This window comes from Eptatretus burgeri, chromosome 7 (assembly GCF_056783735.1).
Source record: "Eptatretus burgeri isolate ZD-2024b chromosome 7, Ebu_testis_v1, whole genome shotgun sequence".
Classification (NCBI taxonomy): Eukaryota; Metazoa; Chordata; class Myxini; order Myxiniformes; family Myxinidae; genus Eptatretus; species Eptatretus burgeri.
The window spans coordinates 509,444-527,315 of NC_140967.1; the positions used below are offsets into that span (position 1 = coordinate 509,444).

The 17,872-nt window shown below is 47.7% G+C and overlaps 2 protein-coding genes across 6 annotated transcripts in view; both read left to right on the forward strand.

Annotated features, from left to right (window-relative positions):
* TARBP1 (tRNA guanosine 2 -O-methyltransferase TARBP1) overlaps window positions 1-3,779 on the forward strand; it is a 252,721-nt gene extending 248,942 nt beyond the window's left edge. Inside the window, exon 33 of one of the 3 annotated variants that reach the window (XM_085887174.1) lies at window positions 3,227-3,779. The gene's annotated coding sequence lies outside the window, so the exon portion shown is untranslated. The remainder of the gene's footprint in view (window positions 1-3,226) is intronic. The other 2 variants (XM_085887179.1, XM_085887177.1) reach the window with 2 other exon arrangements.
* The window catches only part of LOC147022525 (beta-3 adrenergic receptor-like), a 77,602-nt gene continuing 60,717 nt past the window's right edge, over window positions 988-17,872 (forward strand). The window contains exons 1-3 of one of the 3 annotated variants that reach the window (XM_085887181.1): window positions 988-2,193; window positions 2,313-2,395; window positions 17,638-17,798. In XM_085887181.1, the coding sequence (XP_085743307.1) occupies window positions 17,748-17,798 (51 nt within the window). In that variant the 5' untranslated portion in view covers window positions 988-2,193; window positions 2,313-2,395; window positions 17,638-17,747. Of the gene's footprint in view, window positions 2,396-17,637; window positions 17,799-17,872 lie in introns of all 3 variants that reach the window. The other 2 variants (XM_085887182.1, XM_085887180.1) reach the window with 2 other exon arrangements.

Below are 17,872 nucleotides of genomic sequence, written 5' to 3' on the forward strand. Positions count from 1 at the left end.
GCTCGTTGTTAACGATAACAATTGTATCGTTGTTATCGATGCATTGTTAGTCCACGCTCTCGAAGAGAAAATCGGGGTTAAGCAATCGGTCCTGTACGTGCGGCTGGTGCGCTCTCTCATCAACCAGCCGGTGCGCTCTCTCATCAACCAGCCGGTGCGCACTCTCATCAACCCGCCGGTGCACACTCTCATCAACCCGCCGGTGCGCACTCTCATCAACCAGCCGGTGCGCACTCTCATCAACCAGCCGGTGCGCTCTCTCATCAACCAGCCGGTGCGCTCTCTCATCAACCAGCCGGTGCACACTCTCATCAACCAGCCGGTGCGCACTCTCATCAACCAGCCGGTGCACACTCTCATCAACTCGCCGGTGCGCTCTCTCATCAACCAGCCGGTGCGCACTCTCATCAACCAGCCGGTGCGCTCTCTCATCAAACAGCCGGTGCGCACTCTCATCAACCAGCCGGTGCGCTCTCTCATCAACCAGCCGGTGCGCACTCTCATCAACCAGCCGGTGCGCACTCTCATCAACCAGCCGGTGCACTCTCTCATCAACCAGCCGGTGCGCACTCTCATCAACCAGCCGGTGCGCTCTCTCATCAACCAGCCGGTGCGCACTCTCATCAACCAGCCGGTGCGCACTCTCATCAACCAGCCGGTGCGCACTCTCATCAACCAGCCGGTGCACACTCTCATCAACCCGCCGGTGCGCACTCTCATCAACCAGCCGGTGCACACTCTCATCAACCCGCCGGTGCGCTCTCTCATCAACCAGCCGGTGCGCTCTCTCATCAAACAGCCGGTGCACACTCTCATCAACCCGCCGGTGCGCTCTCTCATCAACCAGCCGGTGCACACTCTCATCAACCCGCCGGTGTGCTCTCTCATCAACCAGCCGGTGCGCTCTCTCATCAACTCGCCATTTATCATTTGTTTCATCGCAACACCCGCTCAGGGGTGTGAACTCTGTGACACATGAAGTATTTATTATTTGCTGTTCTTCTTTGTTTGTTTGTTTGTTTTAATCTGCCGACAGGTCACACCAAATGTAAATTCTAGTTTCACAGCTCGTAAACAGATCGATCGCTTTGGCTAAATCCCCCACAAGTCCACGGGTCCACTAATTTGGAAGAGCAAGTGTCGAGCTTTTATTCCATGATTTTACACCAGGACCCCATAGCCTCCTCCTCTCCACTTATCTTACCCGAAAATTATTTTGATTCATTCTCCATCACTCCTCCCCCCCCCCAATCTAACAAATGTTCCACCACCTCCCTCCAATCGCCCCCACATCCCTCCAATCGCCCCCACATCCCTCCAATCACCACCACCTCCCTCGAACAATTCATAATTCTCTACCTCTCCCTCCGATCGCCCACACCTCGGGTACCACCCTCCTCCCCTTCCCAACCGGTAATCGCCATTCGCGCACTTTGCCGCGTTATGCTCGGAGCAATCTCCGAAATGTGATGCTCAGTGAATCTGCTCAACCACAGCGGAATTTTACAGCCAAAGGAGTCCGAGTGGGGAGACCAAGCAAACCATGACGCCCTGGATGCCGTACCAGCAGTCCAGGCTCGACTTGGTGTGACCATTCCAGCGCTGCGATCCTGAGGGCTCACCACGTCGACCCGACACGGCCCGGTACAGGTGCAGAGAGGGAGCTCCCAGCGCGGGCCAGTCCGAGTGGCGGCCGCAAAGTCTGCAGAGGGGAAACGGGACTCGAGGTTCAGGGCTCGGCGGCCCGTTGAGTTTCCGAGGAACCCGGTGCGATGTCCGGCACTCATGGAAACGTGAGTGGTGCGAAACGGCACCACATCGAGGGTGAGGAGGGATGGCGGGCGGCGGTCGAGTCCGCAGTGGTGCTCATGTGCCTCGCTGCTGTGACAGGTGTGGTATGGGTGTCCGTCCTTTTGTCTGCACTCGCCCACACCTTCGTCTTCTCACTTGTTAGACAATACTGTAGTCAGCAGTTTGTAAATGGCTTCTTGGAGTTGGGAAGATGCAAATATAAATGTGCACCAGGCCATCCAGCAGGTGAGGGCAGTGTGGCTCAGGTGAAGCGTTCGGACTCCGAATGGTCTTCATCGGGAATGGCTGGACCGAATGCAGACTGCTCGGTAACTGCGCATCACCTGTCCAGGGTGGTGGTGGTTGTGGTGGTGACAAATTCAAATTGTGACCCAAGGAAAGGTAAACTTACCCCGTGCAGTCTTGCTCTGTTGGCCATCAGGGTCCTGTTCGTCATTTTCATGTCGTGTCGCTGAACGAGTGATCAGTTGATGAAATCAAACTGGATGGACTGTGTCCAGCCGAACAGGTACAGCAAGGAAAGCATGACTCGCCACGCCGACCACGCACCGACTACACTTACTCACCTGTCGAAAGTTTCCAGGTAAAATATTCCAAGTCTTCCCTTTGTTTTTAATAGAGTTCATCATTTTATTAAATGTTTGATGAAACACTTGCTCTCGTGGTTAGATGAAGGTCTAGCGTACAAGAACATGACCCTCTGGGTCATGTTTTCATTACGTTGGGGGTCAGTGGAGGGGGTTTGGTGCTAAATTGAGAAAAGGAAGAGAGAATGGATGATGATGCGAGAGGGGAGCGTGGGAGGAGTGGGTCGAGAGGAAAAAGAAACTCCCAAGGACATTGGACTCTGGGACGGGCTTGTGTGAGGCGTGCAGAGAAAGAGTTCCGCCATTGTTGCGTACGTTATAAATGAATGGAAGTGTGTGAGCTGGCAATAGTTTGATGTTGTTTTTTCACTCGATTTGCATCGGGTTTTGGAGCGCTCCTGCACCTGGACTCCATTTATATATTTACTGACCAATATAATCTATGAACAATTATATAATAAATAATGTGCAGTTTCTTGGTGCGTAATTGTTCGTTTGTAACTATAGTGACAGTGACAATAACTCTGACGTCGGACGATGTGAATTGGTCCAAAGATGAATGAGTGGATCGTGCACACAGTGCGAGTCGCCCTTCTCAGACTTTATAGCTCATTGGAGCACAAAACACCCATTCACACGAAATGTGTCGAGCGTATGCGGTTCAACCATTATTTATTACGTTACCTTCACCACCGAAGGAGGTGATGTTTTCATGCCGGCTCTTAGTTAATTGGCCAAATAATTTTGCCAAGTATATTGTTTGTCTTGTCTCACACAATTTTTGTCCAGTTTTGAAGCAATCGTTCTGAAATTTTTTGTGTGTGTAGGTGACCATCCAAGGACACCAACGCTAAGGTTTGGTGAAGATGCAGCTCTGGATCTGGATACCAAAACCTTAATTTTTTTAAGTGATTCTTCACCACTGAGAGATGGGGCCAAGAATTATGTCCATGTGTAGCACGATGTCTTCAAACGTTATGGACGAATTCTGAAAAAACTTGGCGGACAAGTTGGTTGTGCAACAAGGAAAAATGGATTCAACTTCGGTGAAGATCCGAATCAGGATCCAGATCCAAGAATTTAAAAATTAATGCGTGCTCACAAAGCGAAAAGCGGGGTTAAGCGATTGGTCCGTGTACGTACGTGCGTGTCTGCATTTTGTGATTCCTTTTTCTCTTGAACCACTTGTCGGATTGATGAAATTTTTACCATCAGTGTGACTGCTCATGTAGAATGTTTTAATGATGGCTATGACGTCACAGGTCACGTGGTGGAGCAGCAATGTTGGAAAAAAGGACAAACGTTGGACCTCTGTATCTCCGAAACCGCTCCATGGAAAGCACTCCCCATGACGAATAAATGTGATTTTTTTTAATGTCATAGATGCCTTCGTTATGACATCATAATTGCATTGTAGAATGCTACATCCCCTCAGTATGAAAATTTTTCAAAGGGTCATCCAGGGATAAATTGGGCAACAGAAAAAATTATGACGTCCTCATTCACGTGATTCGACAGCCATTTAGAAGAAAAAAAAGAAACCTTCAAAATCTTCTCCGAAACGGCTGAACAGATCAAGGAGAAACTTTACAAGTATAACTGCCTATCCATGAGGAACAAAAGGTTCCCCACCTACGATGTCATAGGTCACATGGTTTGCCAGCCACATTGAATTTACCCAAAAACCCTTAAAATCTCCAGAATGGCTGGACATATTTTGTGACAGACAGAATAAACATCACACAAATATTCCCCAAACTTTGGGGATACCAGGGTGTTCATGAAAATTTTAGAGGTCACATGGTCTGGCAGCCATATTAGATTGAAGGGAAATATTTTTTTGATTCTCTCTTGAACCGCTGCATCAATCGACGTGAAACTTCAAAATTATGATCCAGTCGTGATGGGGAATATCTATTTTAAATTTCAACTTGATCGGACACATGGTCTGGCAACCAGCATTATTTAATTTTTTGATGTGTTTTTTTTTTTGTTGTTGTTTTGAATAAGGCTCACTTGGCTGTGCCTGGTTGGGTTTTAGGGTGGAGGAGTATCATCTGAAATGTGAATCCTATCCAGGTTCATCCTGATGACCTCATCTTTGCTTTTTGCTTGTTTGGGTTCCTTCTGATGACTCCAATGCAGGACTTGTACCTATTTGGTCTTCCATTTGATTTGAATTTCATTTTTATTCATTACAAATTTGCCACCAGAAGAGTTGGCTCACACCAAGTCCTTCTCAAAACTGTCAGGGGTAAGTATTCCATGAATCCATCTACTTTTTTTGAGCAAACTTTTTTTGTTTTTGCACCATTGAGAGATCGGGCCACAAACAATATATGGCGTGATGTCTCAAAATGTTATGGATGGATTTGGACAAAATTTGGTGGACTGGTTGGTTGTGCAACAACGAAAAATTGATTCTGTTTTGGTGAAGATCCGGATCTGGATCCGATAATTTTTTTTTTCAAGAGTTTTTTTTTTCACCTTTGAAAGATAGGGTTAAAAATGATATATTGCATGATATCTAAAATAGTTGTGCACGGATATGGGCGAAACTTGGTGGACAGGATGGGTGTGTAACAAGCACGAATCAATTCGATTTTGGTGGCAATCCGAATCCGGCTACCAGAATTTTTCCATTGTTCAAGTGATTCTTCACCGTTGACAGATGGGGCCAAAAACAATATACAGTATACGAGTATATAGCATGATTTCTCAAAAAGTTGTGGACAAGGTTTGAGAAAATCAGGTGGATTAGTTGGTTCGGTGACAAGAACAAGCCAATTTGATTTTGGTTTGGGTCCGTATTCAGGTCAGGTATGGGAGCATGTGCCAGAGCAGCGCGTCGCTGCATCCACTTTCCACCCGTACTCCAGGGGCCTCCGTCTGGCCATCCCCCAGGCAGATGCCAGGCCCGTCCCCATCTCCTTGAGATGCCGGTCAACCTGCTGTAACCACAAGGCACATGGTCGGCCTATTGGCCTCCTCCACTCACGAGACTCCCTCACTGAGAGAATCTAGTGAGCAGGATTGGCGTCAGGACAACGAGCCACATGTCCTTACAGCCGCAACTGATGCTCACAGGCTATGCAGGTAACAAATCTCATCTGAGTCTCTCTCAGCAACCGCTCGTTGGACACAAAATCCGACCAGCGATAGCCAAGGATTCTCCGAAGAGACCTGGTACCAAAGGAATTGAGTCTCTGTCTCAGATCCTTGGTCAGAGTCCAAGTCTCGCATCCATAGAGCAAGACTGGAAGCACCAAGGACCTGAAGACTTGGACTTTCGTCCTCCCACAGAGGTACCGGCAGCACCACACCCCATGATCCAGTGAATCCGTGACTCCCCAAGCCCGACTCAGACGTCTATTGACCTCTGACTCACAGCCAGCAGAGACATGAATATCACTGCCAAGGTAAGTGAATCTCTCCACGACCTCAACATCCTCACCACAAACAAGCACAGACAGGACAGCAGCATCCAAGATGTCATTGAAAGCCTGGATCTTAGTTTTGACCCAGGAAACCCTGGGAAACCCTAAAAACTCTGACTCCTCATTCAGCACCTCGAGGGCCCCCAAAAGGATATCTAAAGACTCCGCAAAGATGACTGCATCATCTGCGAAATCAAGGTCAGAGATCTTGACATTCCCAAACAATGCACCGCAGCTTGATCTCTCTGACATCTTCCCAAGAATCCAGTCCATACAAGTGCTGAAAAGTGTGGAGGCCAGTACACACCCCTGAGGAACTCCAGTAACAACTGGAAATAAGTCAGAGATGGTACTACCGCATCTCACAGCACTCTCAGTACCAGAGTAGAGTTCAGACATAAGATCGATCAGTTTTGGTGGCACCGCACGAAGACCAAGAGTCCTCCAGAAGACATCCCGATTCACTGAATCGAACACTTTACAGAGATCAACATCGGCTGCAAGCAGCCCCTGCCGAAACTCTCGTCTGCGTTCGGTGAGGACCTGAAGAGCAAGGATACGGTCAATCATTGACCTCTTTAGTGTAAAGCCTGACTGCTCTGGATGCTGGTTCTCAAGCAGATGGTGGCGAACCCCATCAATAATTATCTGAGCAAAGACCTTGCCCTGCACTGAGAGCAGCGTCAACCCTCGGTAGTTGTTGCAGTCTTGGCAATCACCCTTCCCTTTCCAGAGAAGTACAACAAGGCCTCTCTTCCAAACAGTTGGGATGATGCCTGTGTTACAGGCAGAGCACAAAACTGCATGCAACGACACGAGTGCAGCATTTCCACCAGCCTTGAGAAGTTCAGCATGGATGCCACAGCTCCCTGGAGCTTTACCCTGTTTCAACCGGTTCACTGCAGCCTGTGTTTCCACAATTGAAGGTAGTCACTGTTGATTGGAGGGTCAGCAACAGGTATTGTAACACGCCTGACGTCCAACTCGACAGCTGGGGGATCAGCCTGGTACAACCGCTCAAAGTAACTGGCCCAGCGGGCCTTCACTTCGGACTCCTCTGTCAAGAGCCTACCACCCGCTGCTCTAACTGCAGTACACCAAGGGATGGGCTTGGATGAAGCAATGCGCGAATTCCCCTGCAAGCGGGACGAGAATCACCTGTCCACAGGTGATTAAAACCCTTTCAATACTTTAGACACCTTCAGATCCCTTCACACTTCAGACCTTTGATACCCTTTTGACCCCGAGAATCTTTTGACTTTTGCACCCCTTAAGTCCCTTTTGACAGCTGAAACCTTAACACCATTTAGACCCACTACACTTATCAGACAGATTAAACAGCCAGCTTAGTCCCTTGACCGTTTAGAGCTTTAGACCACTTTTTACATTTGCAATTGTCTGTGTGTCTGTGTGTCTGTGTGTCTGTGTGTCTGTGTGTCTGTGTGTCTGTGTGTCTGTGTGTCTGTGTGTGTGTGTGTGTGTGTGTGTGTGTGTGTGTGTGTGTGTGTGTGTGTGTGTGTGTGTGTGTGTGTGTGTGTGTGTGTGTGTGTGTGTGTGTGTGTGTGTGTGTGTGTGTGTGTGTGTTGAAAACAATATATACACAAATTGAAACTATAAACCAACAGACCCCAATCCCTTCAAGACTATTATTTTCCCTTCAGAAAGTAAACGTGGAACATCTCAAATGACAAAAACTCCAAAACCACAAAACTCCATAACTCCAAAACCATGAAACCTCGTGGCCAGAAACTTTTCATGCATACTAAGGGAACTCCATGGGAGTGCATTAGTTAAAATTGGGTGTTTGGGTGAATTTAAACACCCCTTTTGAAGATAATTAACGGCCTTATTTAATTATCCTTTATCAAGGCTCATCCTTTATCAAATTATCCTTTATCAAGGCTCATCCCTCTGTCAGCTTGCTGGGGTCTTAATTCACCATTTTGTTCAACCAATTCAAACATGCCTCGATTTGGAAACATGATCTACTCTCATGGACTAATTAAAGTATATAATCAAACTATTATATCTGAATGGAGAATCGGATATCGTGGACTAAATGTGTCAAAATATGGAGTGAAATGTGAAAATTTCAACAAATTAGTGGTTTTTATAACTAATAGCAAATTAGCAAAAAAAATTTATAAGCAAAACATTAAGCTTTATATTTTTCTCCTGTTTGGACGATTATACTAATTAGTGAAGAAAAGATGAAGGAATGTGCTGAAAGTGGAACTTCATTGAGCGCAACGCCATTCCCAGTAACCTGTTTTTCATGACTACACAGTCCACAGGGGTCCTTTTTTCCCCGGAAATTATGTCCGCAGTTTGATTTTTACCATTTTGTGCGATATATGTACTTTCATGATGAAATGTTATTATAAATATACTAATAGTTGCTACAATACATTAATAGTCAACAGTTGCTGAAAAAGAAGACGTACGAATGAAAACAGCACACATGGACATGCTAAAAATCATTACAAATGACTCTCCGTGTGGTGCGTGGCTCCATGCGAGGAGGGAGGAGGGACACGTATGGGGTGGGGAAAAGACGATGGCCTTTGCCAGGGACATAACACGGGTTTTTAACTTTTTTTATTATTAAATGCTCCCACCCGATTTTATACAGAACACAGCAGTTGAAATGAAAACGTTGCTCTTTGGACACGATTTATCGGCCCGGAAATGCCCTGGTATGCTGCCGAACCTCCCCCAATGCTCCCTCTCCTCTCCCTCACGCTGCCTCTCCTCTCCCTCACGCTGCCTCCCCTCTCCCTCACGCTGCCTCCCCTCTCCCTCACGCTGCCTCCCCTCTCCCTCACGCTGCCTCTCCTCTCCCTCACGCTTCCTCCCCTCTCCCTCACGCTTCCTCCCCTCTCCCTCACGCTGCCTCTCCTCTCCCTCACGCTGCCTCTCCTCTCCCTCACGCTGCCTCGTCTCTCCCTCACGCTGCCTTCCCTCTCCCTCACGCTGCCTTCCCTCTCCCTCACGCTTCCTCTCCTCTCCCTCACGCTTCCTCTCCTCTCCCTCACGCTGCCTCGTCTCTCCCTCACGCTGCCTCTCCTCTCCCTCACGCTGCCTCTCCTCTCCCTCACGATGCTTCGCCTCTCCCTCACGCTGCCTCGCCTCTTCCTCACGCTGCCTCGCCTCTCCCTCACGCTGCCTCGCCTCTCCCTCACGCTGCCTCGCCTCTCCCTCACGCTGCCTCGCCTCTCCCTCACGCTGCCTCGCCTCTCCCTCACGCTGCCTCGCCTCTCCCTCACGCTGCCTCGCATCTCCCTCACGCTGCCTCGCCTCTCCCTCACGCTGCCTCGCCTCTCCCTCACGCTGCCTCCCCTCTCCCTCACGCTGCCTCCCCTCTCCCTCACGCTGCCTCGCCTCTCCCTCACGCTGCCTCGCCTCTCCCTCACGCTGCCTCTCCTCTCCCTCACGCTTCCTCCCCTCTCCCTCACGCTGCCTCTCCTCTCCCTCACGCTGCCTCTCCTCTCCCTCACGCTGCCTCTCCTCTCCCTCACGCTGCCTTCCCTCTCCCTCACGCTTCCTCTCCTCTCCCTCACGCTTCCTCTCCTCTCCCTCACGCTGCCTCTTCTCTCCATCACGCTGCCTCCCCTCTCCCTCACGCTGCCTCTCCTCTCCCTCACGATGCTTCGCCTCTCCCTCACGCTGCCTCGCCTCTCCCTCACGCTGCCTCGCCTCTCCCTCACGCTGCCTCGCCCCTCCCTCGCGCTGCCTCGCCTCTCCCTCACGCTGCCTCGCCTCTCCCTCACGCTGCCTCGCCTCTCCCTCACGCTGCCTCGCCTCTCCCTCACGCTGCCTCGCCTCTCCCTCACGCTGCCTCCCCTCTCCCTCACGCTGCCTCTCCTCTCCCTCACGCTGCCTCGCCTCTCCCTCACGCTGCCTCTCCTCTCCCTCACGCTTCCTCCCCTCTCCCTCACGCTGCCTCTCCTCTCCCTCACGCTGCCTCTCCTCTCCCTCACGCTGCCTCTCCTCTCCCTCACGCTGCCTTCCCTCTCCCTCACGCTTCCTCTCCTCTCCCTCACGCTTCCTCTCCTCTCCCTCACGCTGCCTCTTCTCTCCGTCACGCTGCCTCCCCTCTCCCTCACGCTGCCTCGTCTCTCCCTCACGCTGCCTCTCCTCTCCCTCACGATGCTTCGCCTCTCCCTCACGCTGCCTCGCCTCTCCCTCACGCTGCCTCGCCTCTTCCTCACGCTGCCTCGCCTCTCCCTCACGCTGCCTCGCCTCTCCCTCACGCTGCCTCGCCTCTCCCTCACGCTGCCTCGCCTCTTCCTCACGCTGCCTCGCCTCTTCCTCACGCTGCCTCGCCTCTCCCTCACGCTGCCTCGTCTCTCCCTCACGCTGCCTCGCCTCTTCCTCACGCTGCCTCGCCGCTGCCTCGCCTCTCCCTCACGCTGCCTCTCCTCTCCCTCACGCTGCCTCTCCTCTCCCTCACGCTGCCTCGCCTCTCCCTCACGCTGCCTCTCCTCTCCCTCACGCTGCCTCTCCTCTCCCTCACGCTGCCTCTCCTCTCCCTCACGCTGCCTCGCCTCTCTGTCACCAGCGTCTCCGCTGGTTATTTCAACCAGCGATTCATAGCTGATAAGATCATTAGTCGCTACCCCACCTGCTTCCTTCATCAGTCCGGTGACGTATCTGCACCAGCGACATCCAACATGCAACAACTTCAAACCCAAATGGACCAGCTGATTGCCCAAGTGCAGGCTCTTACATGTCATCTTAAGGAGGAGCGTGGTCGTCGATGGCCCCAAAGCAATATGCAGTAGACTGACACACAACAATGCCATAGTCCTGGTGCCCAGCAACATGCAGGAGGCACGTGTTGGTATCATTGGCAATTTGGGGAGAATGCACACAAGTGTGTTCACTTTGCAGTTTTCACAATCAACCTTGTTTCGCAGTCGAGAAATACCACAGCCAGCGATGAGCAACGACGAGTCAGTCTGATGACCAACAACCAAGTCGCTTATTTTTCATCAGTGACAAGAACACAGCACTCGATTTTTATTTGACTCTGAAGCTGAGGTCAGTGTTTTACCCCCAGCATTTATGGACTAACGTAAACTATCTAATTTACTCTCCAGGGTGTCAACAAATCCACCATTTCCACGTACGGTAACGATCGATAACACTCAGTTTTGGCCTGAAGCGTGTTTACTTATTTATCTAATTATTTTTTATATTGGATATTTATCATTGTTGACTAACCGATCCCTATCATCGGACCCAATTTTTGAAGAATTTTGGATTGTTGGTGGATGTCAAAAATCAAAAGCTCCACGACTCTACCACAAATCGTTGTGTCAACGTTATCACCTCGTACGTGCCTTCTATCAATCCAATGTTTGTCAAGTCCGACCACATGGTCAGTTATGATGCTATCCTTCAACAGTACCCAGAAATGACTCGGCCGACCTACAGTGAAGTAGCGATCAAATACTCTACCACTCACCACATTGACACGCGGGGCCTTCCTGTCACAGCTCGACCACGTCAGGTAGCTCCGGATCATTATGCAATTGCTAAAGTGGAGTTTGGCCATATGCTTGAGCACAGGATATCATTCGACCTTCAAGTAGCAACTGGTCCTCACCTTTGCATCTGGTCAAAAAGAAGACGACTGCCAATTGGAGGCCCTGTTATGATTGCAGTGCACTGAACTGTAACACAGCACCAGATTGTTACCTTGTGCCACACCTGCAGGATACCACACCTTGACTTGGTGAGAGCGTATCATCAGATTCCAGTAGAGTCAGCTGATGTACACAAGACATCGATTATTATCACTCCTTTTGGCCTTTTCGAGTTTGTGCACCTGCCCTTTGGGTTACACAATGCAACACAAAGTTTTCAGTGCCTCATCGATGAGGTCATTCAGGATTTCCCTTTTGTTTATGCCTATATTAATGATCTGCTTATAGCCAGCGAGATGATCAAGGCGCATGAACAGCATTTGCAGCTCATATTCACTCACTTATTGTAGTATGAATCATAAATCATCATAAATCCTGCCAAATGTCAGTTTGGGGCACCCTCATTATAGTTTTTGAGGAACTTGATCGACAAGCATGGCATCCATCCACTGGCTGACTTTGAACACTGGCGTCTCTGGGTGTTTATAAGCATTGCAATATATCCAGAGATTCGTAGCTATGATGAACAGGCATTCAGTAATATGAGTGAGGAAAGTGAAAAAAGAAACTTTATCATGAAGAAATCGTTGCGGCCTGTTCCAAGTCAAGGCATGGTTCAGCAGGCCAAAAAGCATGGTGGTTTCAAACCCCAGTGAGGTAACCCACGAAACGCCTTAAGATTCCAGATAGAGCATTGGCTCTTAACCTGGGTGGCATGAGTAATTTCCAGAGGGGGCGTGAGCCCGGAGAAAAAAGTAGGAATTTCTCCAATTATTTTTGGAATTCTCTTCACAAGTGTTTGCATGATATCGTGATGAAAAACAAAAAAACAAAAGTATCGCCTTTAATATTTTTCATTTTCTATTCGCGACTCGGCCTACCATTTTCTGTATTAAAATAAATTTTAAAATTTAACATTTATTTAAATTTAATATTAAAATTTATATTTAATTTTAATTTTAATATGAAAAAAAATCCACAGATTTGCACTCCCCATTTAAAACTAAATCATTCGCAATGAGTGCAAAAAAAGTGGAAGTATCTTGAGGAATATATTCGATTTGTATTTGTGTCCCTCCAAAAGGGTGACACAGAGGTACCCCAGTGGGTAATATGCTACAAGACTCTGAGCAATGATGTCATGCGGCCCACACGCTTGGAACGCCACTTGAAGACAACGCATCCTGCTCTCGCTGCCAAACCCAAGGCATTCTTTGAAACAACAAGAAGCGAATACTTTGATATCGTGTGGCTGGGGGCAGTAAAAGTCGAGGTTAAGAATGATGAAACAATTTTGCAGTTATAAAATTTAAATGTAGACATGGTGAATTAGCATGCATGATGGGAAGAGTTGTGACGTTGGATAAATTTATATTGAAAGCCCTCAGATCAAAGGGACATACGCGGCCATAAGTGTGACAGAAGACACAGGACAGAATAGCCAATTATATAACAGCGCGATGTCGCCACGCTCTAAAAAGGCAGTCCTTGAAGCAAGCCAAGATGGACAGCAGTGGAGCATTTTGGCAACAGGCTTCAAAGGTTGTTGAGGCTTCCGATGAGATCGCCATGTTGATGGCAAAGAGCAAAAAGATCCATAACATCGGAGAGACTCATAAAACCAAGTGCACTGCGTGCAGCAGAGCTCGTTCTGGGGAAGGATAGTGCAAACAAGCTTTCCCAAATCTCTCTATCAAACGATACCATCAAGGGAAGGATCGATTAAATGTCTCAAGACATCAAAGATCAAGTTCTCGACCAAGTAAGAGCTTCTCCTGTATTTGCCATCCAGTTGGATGAAACGACTGATGTTGCTCGTTTCGTGTCGGGCAATAGTGTAAAAGAGAAAATGCTCTTCCGCCATCCTATGGAAAGTTATACAACAGCAACAGATATTTATCAAGTGGTATCAAACTTCTTCCAGGAAAATCTACTTTTGTGGGACTCCATGTTCGGGGTGTGTGCTGATGGAGCTCTGGCCATGCTTGGTTTGCAATCTGGTTTCATAACAAGAGTGAAAGAAAAAAGTCCATCTGCTATAGGTATGCATTGCATCCTTCATCGTGAAGCTTTAGCGTCCAGAACTCCACCTGCTGACATGAGGGATGTCATGAACCTGGCTATCGAGGAAGTCAACTTCATCAAAGCTGGAGCCTTAAACAGTCGTCTCTTCAAACAGTTTCATGGTTTTGGAGTTACGGAAGACACACACACACACACACACACACACACACACACACACACACACACACACACACACACACACACACACACACACACTAACATTTATTAGTACAAAATATATAAGATTTTGAAATGTTTAACGATGTTATGATTAAAGTCAATTCCGATTTGACGTTCTCTACTGAGGCATCATCACCTCTCAACAGTCCAGGTGGGAGGAGCCTGTTCAGTGTTCAGTTCTCCAATTGGAGGTTGCAGAGTTTGAAGCGGAGCCCCTTCGGCTGTTGCAAAATCCTCTTCATCATTATCTGTGATCGTGAGACGAGTTTGTGTTCCTCTTCTATTTACACAAATACGCAAAGCGAGTCGACAAACTCTTTTCGCCGACATAACATAGGGTCCATGGAATAGATAATATAGGGTCTCTGGAATAGATAACCCTCCATGGACCCCATGTTATGTCGGCGAAAAGAGTTTGTCGACTCGCCTTGCTTATTTGTGCAAAGAAGAAGAGGAACACGAACTCGTCTCACGATCACAGATATTGATGAAGAGGATTCTGCAACAGCCTTAGCGGCTCCGCCTCAGACTCTGCAACCTTCAATTGGAGAACTGAACACTGAACCTGGACCGTTGGGAGAGCTGAACACTTAACAGGCTCCTCCCACCTAGACTGTTGGGAGAGCTGAACACTGAACAGGCTCCTCCCATGTAGACCGTTGGGAGAGCTGAACACTGAACAGGCTCCTCCCACCTAGACCGTTGGGAGAGCTGAACACTGAACAGGCTCCTCCCACCTAGACCGTTGGGAGAGCTGAACACTGAACAGGCTCCTCCCACGTAGACCGTTGGGAGAGCTGAACACTGAACAGGCTCCTCCCACCTAGACCGTTGGGAGAGCTGAACACTGAACAGGCTCCTCCCTCCGAGACCGTTGGGAGAGCTGAACACTGAACAGGCTCCTCCCACCGAGACCGTTGGGAGAGCTGAACACTGAACAGGCTCCTCCCACGTAGACCGTTGGGAGAGCTGAACACTGAACAGGCTCCTCCCACCGAGACCGTTGGGAGAGCTGAACACCGAACAGCCTCCTCCCACGTAGACCGATGGGAGGTGATGACGTATCAGTCAAGAACATCCAATCGGAATTGACTTTGTTGATAGGTGTCCATTAGATGTTACTATTATTAATTTATTTGCAATGATGTCGACCCAAAATAAAGCAAGATATATTATAAAAGAAATAATTTTCCACCATTGCAAGCTGTAGATTACACATAATACCGACATTTCTGAATGTCACCAGGAATTAGAAAAGTTCCAAGAGTAAGCGATTTTTTTTTTTCAAATGTTTTATTTTGTTAAGCCTCCCCCTAAACCACTGGAGAAGGCTGATTGCTGTTGCAGGGTTTGTTTCTATAACTGTGTTCAGCACCAAGCACACACACACACACACACACACACACACACACACACACACACACACACACACACACACACACACACACACACACACACACACACACACACACACCACAGTTACTGGTACTTCGAGATAGTTGATGGCTTTGATTTTGTTTGTTGGGGAGAGGTACATTTTCAGGATCAGCTAGGTTCTACGTAGGTATTCTTTGGAGATTGTTTTGCGCATTTGTTTGTGACATATTTGGTGGACCTCTTCTACTCTGAGGTATTTGAGTGATGCTTCGTTTTGGAACTGCTGTATTGTTGTTTCAAGGTCAATTTTTATGTTGTCTGTTTTTGTTGGTTTACCTTGTACAAATGTGCACATGGCACACTTATCGAGTCCAAATTCCATTTGAATGTCCCCAGAGAACCATTTTACTAGTTTTAACTGTTCTGTCAATTTTTCATCATTCGGTGCGCAGAGCTTTAAATCATCCATGTATCGTAGGTGTGTCACCTTTCCTGTTTCTTTTGATGTGATTCTATTGTTTTTGTATCCATGTCCTTGTTTGTTGATGAGGTTACTCAGTGGGTCCAGAACCAAACAAAACAAGAGGGGGGGGAGGGGAGACTGTCTCCCTGGAAGATCCCACACCATGTCTTCACATCTGGTATTTTCCCGAGTGCTGTAATATCAATGTGGTATTCCGGAGCTCCATTGCTTTCTCAATCAGGTTGGTTATTTGGGAATTGATTTTGTACATTTCCATGCATTTTATTATCCATGAATGTGGGACATTGTCAAAAGCTTTCTTATTGTCTATCCAGGCGGTGGGAAATTTCGTTCTTCACATTTTGCAATTTTCAAGTACGGCCTTATTCAGTAGTAGGTGGTCAATTGTTCCAAAAGGACCTCTCTTACATCCCTTTTGTTCTGCCTCCAAATGTCCTTGTTGTGTGAGATGATGGTACATTATTTTCGTCACTATTCCTGTTAGAAGTCTGTGTGTTGTTGGTGGGTTTGTTATGGGTCGGATTTTTGTAAGGAAGTTGGATTTCCTCAGATTTTTGGATGAGAAATGTTTCCTTCTCCGAGCCACTCATCCACTACCTTCATTCATCAAATGGATCAGTTCATCAAATGTTCTGGTGTAGTGACTGCGGAGAGCATCAAGTTGTTTTAGCCAGAAGTTTGGAATTCCATCTGAGTCTGAGATTTTAAAGTTTGACTTTTTTTGAAGGTGTTTTCTCATGTTTTCTTCATCAATAATCACTGGCGGCATTTCCTCGAGATGTTGCTTCTTCTTTTCCAAGTCTGTGATCCATTCTGTTTCCTTGTTTTGTTCCTTTTGATCTTCAAAAACTCCTTTCCAGAATTTTTCAAGCTTTTCTTTTTCAGGGGGAGTTGACACATTCTGCTTTTGTTTCCCTAATTCTCGGCAGAATCTCTTCGGGTTACTCTAAAACATGTGGTTTTATTTTCTCTTGTTGTTTACTTACTCAGTGTTTTTTTTATCATCCTTGCTATCATTTCTTTTTGAGTTTGTTGTCAGCACCCAAACACTCGAGGTCTTTGTCTTCGATTTTGTACTTGCTTTTTATTCTTTGGATTCTTTTTTTAGCTCACCTGGAATGTAATTCCAGGGAGTTTATGGTATGGTGCCCCGTCTGTCCGTCCGCAAACATTTGCAACTTCTTCTCCGAAACTACACACACAATTTCGATGAAACTTCACCAAAACTTTCATCACCTGGTATGTACCAAATTTTGGTCACAGCATGAAAAAAAATCTGATTCTGAGGGGGTGTATAGGGGGTTGCCCCCCAAAATAGGTATTTCCTTTCTTCTCCGAAACCACACACAACATTTCAATGAAACTTGACCTCAATTTTCACCACATATGAAGTACTAAAGTTTGTTCACATTTTTAAAAATCCGAGTCCAAGGAGATCTACAGGGGGTGTGCCCCCCAAGATATGTATTTGCTTTCTTCTCCGAAACCACACACTCAACTTTGATGAAACTTGACCACAACCTTTATCACCCGTGATGTACCAAAGTTTGTTCATGGCATTAAAAAAAGTATATCCATCGGTATTTACTTTCTTCTCCGTTACATATTTTGTGGGTCATCCATGCCTACCAGTCCTGGTTTTCTTATCCAGCCACTACCAGGTGATCACCCACGGGCAGTGTGTGTGTGTGTGTGTGTGTGTGTGTGTGTGTGTGTGTGTGTGTGTGTGTGTGTGTGTGTGTGTGTGTGTGTGTGTGTGTGTGTGTGTGTGTGTGTGTGTGTGTGTGTGTGTGTGTGTGCACGCGCGCGCACTGCTGCCTCAGTGACCCCCAGTCTCCCACCCTTGCTGACTTTTCCATTTTCCCTTTCTCTCTAAACACATTCGAGTAAACCTTCTGAAGCCTTTGTGATGCTGAAATCCGTGACCTATTCCTTGCTTCTTTTAATGGTCGTGGTTCATTTTTGTGTGGTTGCACTGGAACCTGTGGCTATCATCCTCATGGTGTCACCATCCAAGCTCTCTGATTGTCCCTTTCCCTTCACAGGAAATCTACTCGTTGTCCTGATTATTGCTGCCACAAAACACCTCCACTCAGTGACCTCCGTGCTTCTGGTCAACCTGGCTGTTTGTGACCTTTTGGTTGGAGCAGCTGTGATGCCGTTTGTTGCGGTCTCCTTGTTTTTCGACGCTTGGCACCAAACAAGTGTGAGTGTCTGAATTGAGATACTGTACACCTGCTTGCTCCCACCTTCACTGGTCTAAGTGACCTGGTGTACTCC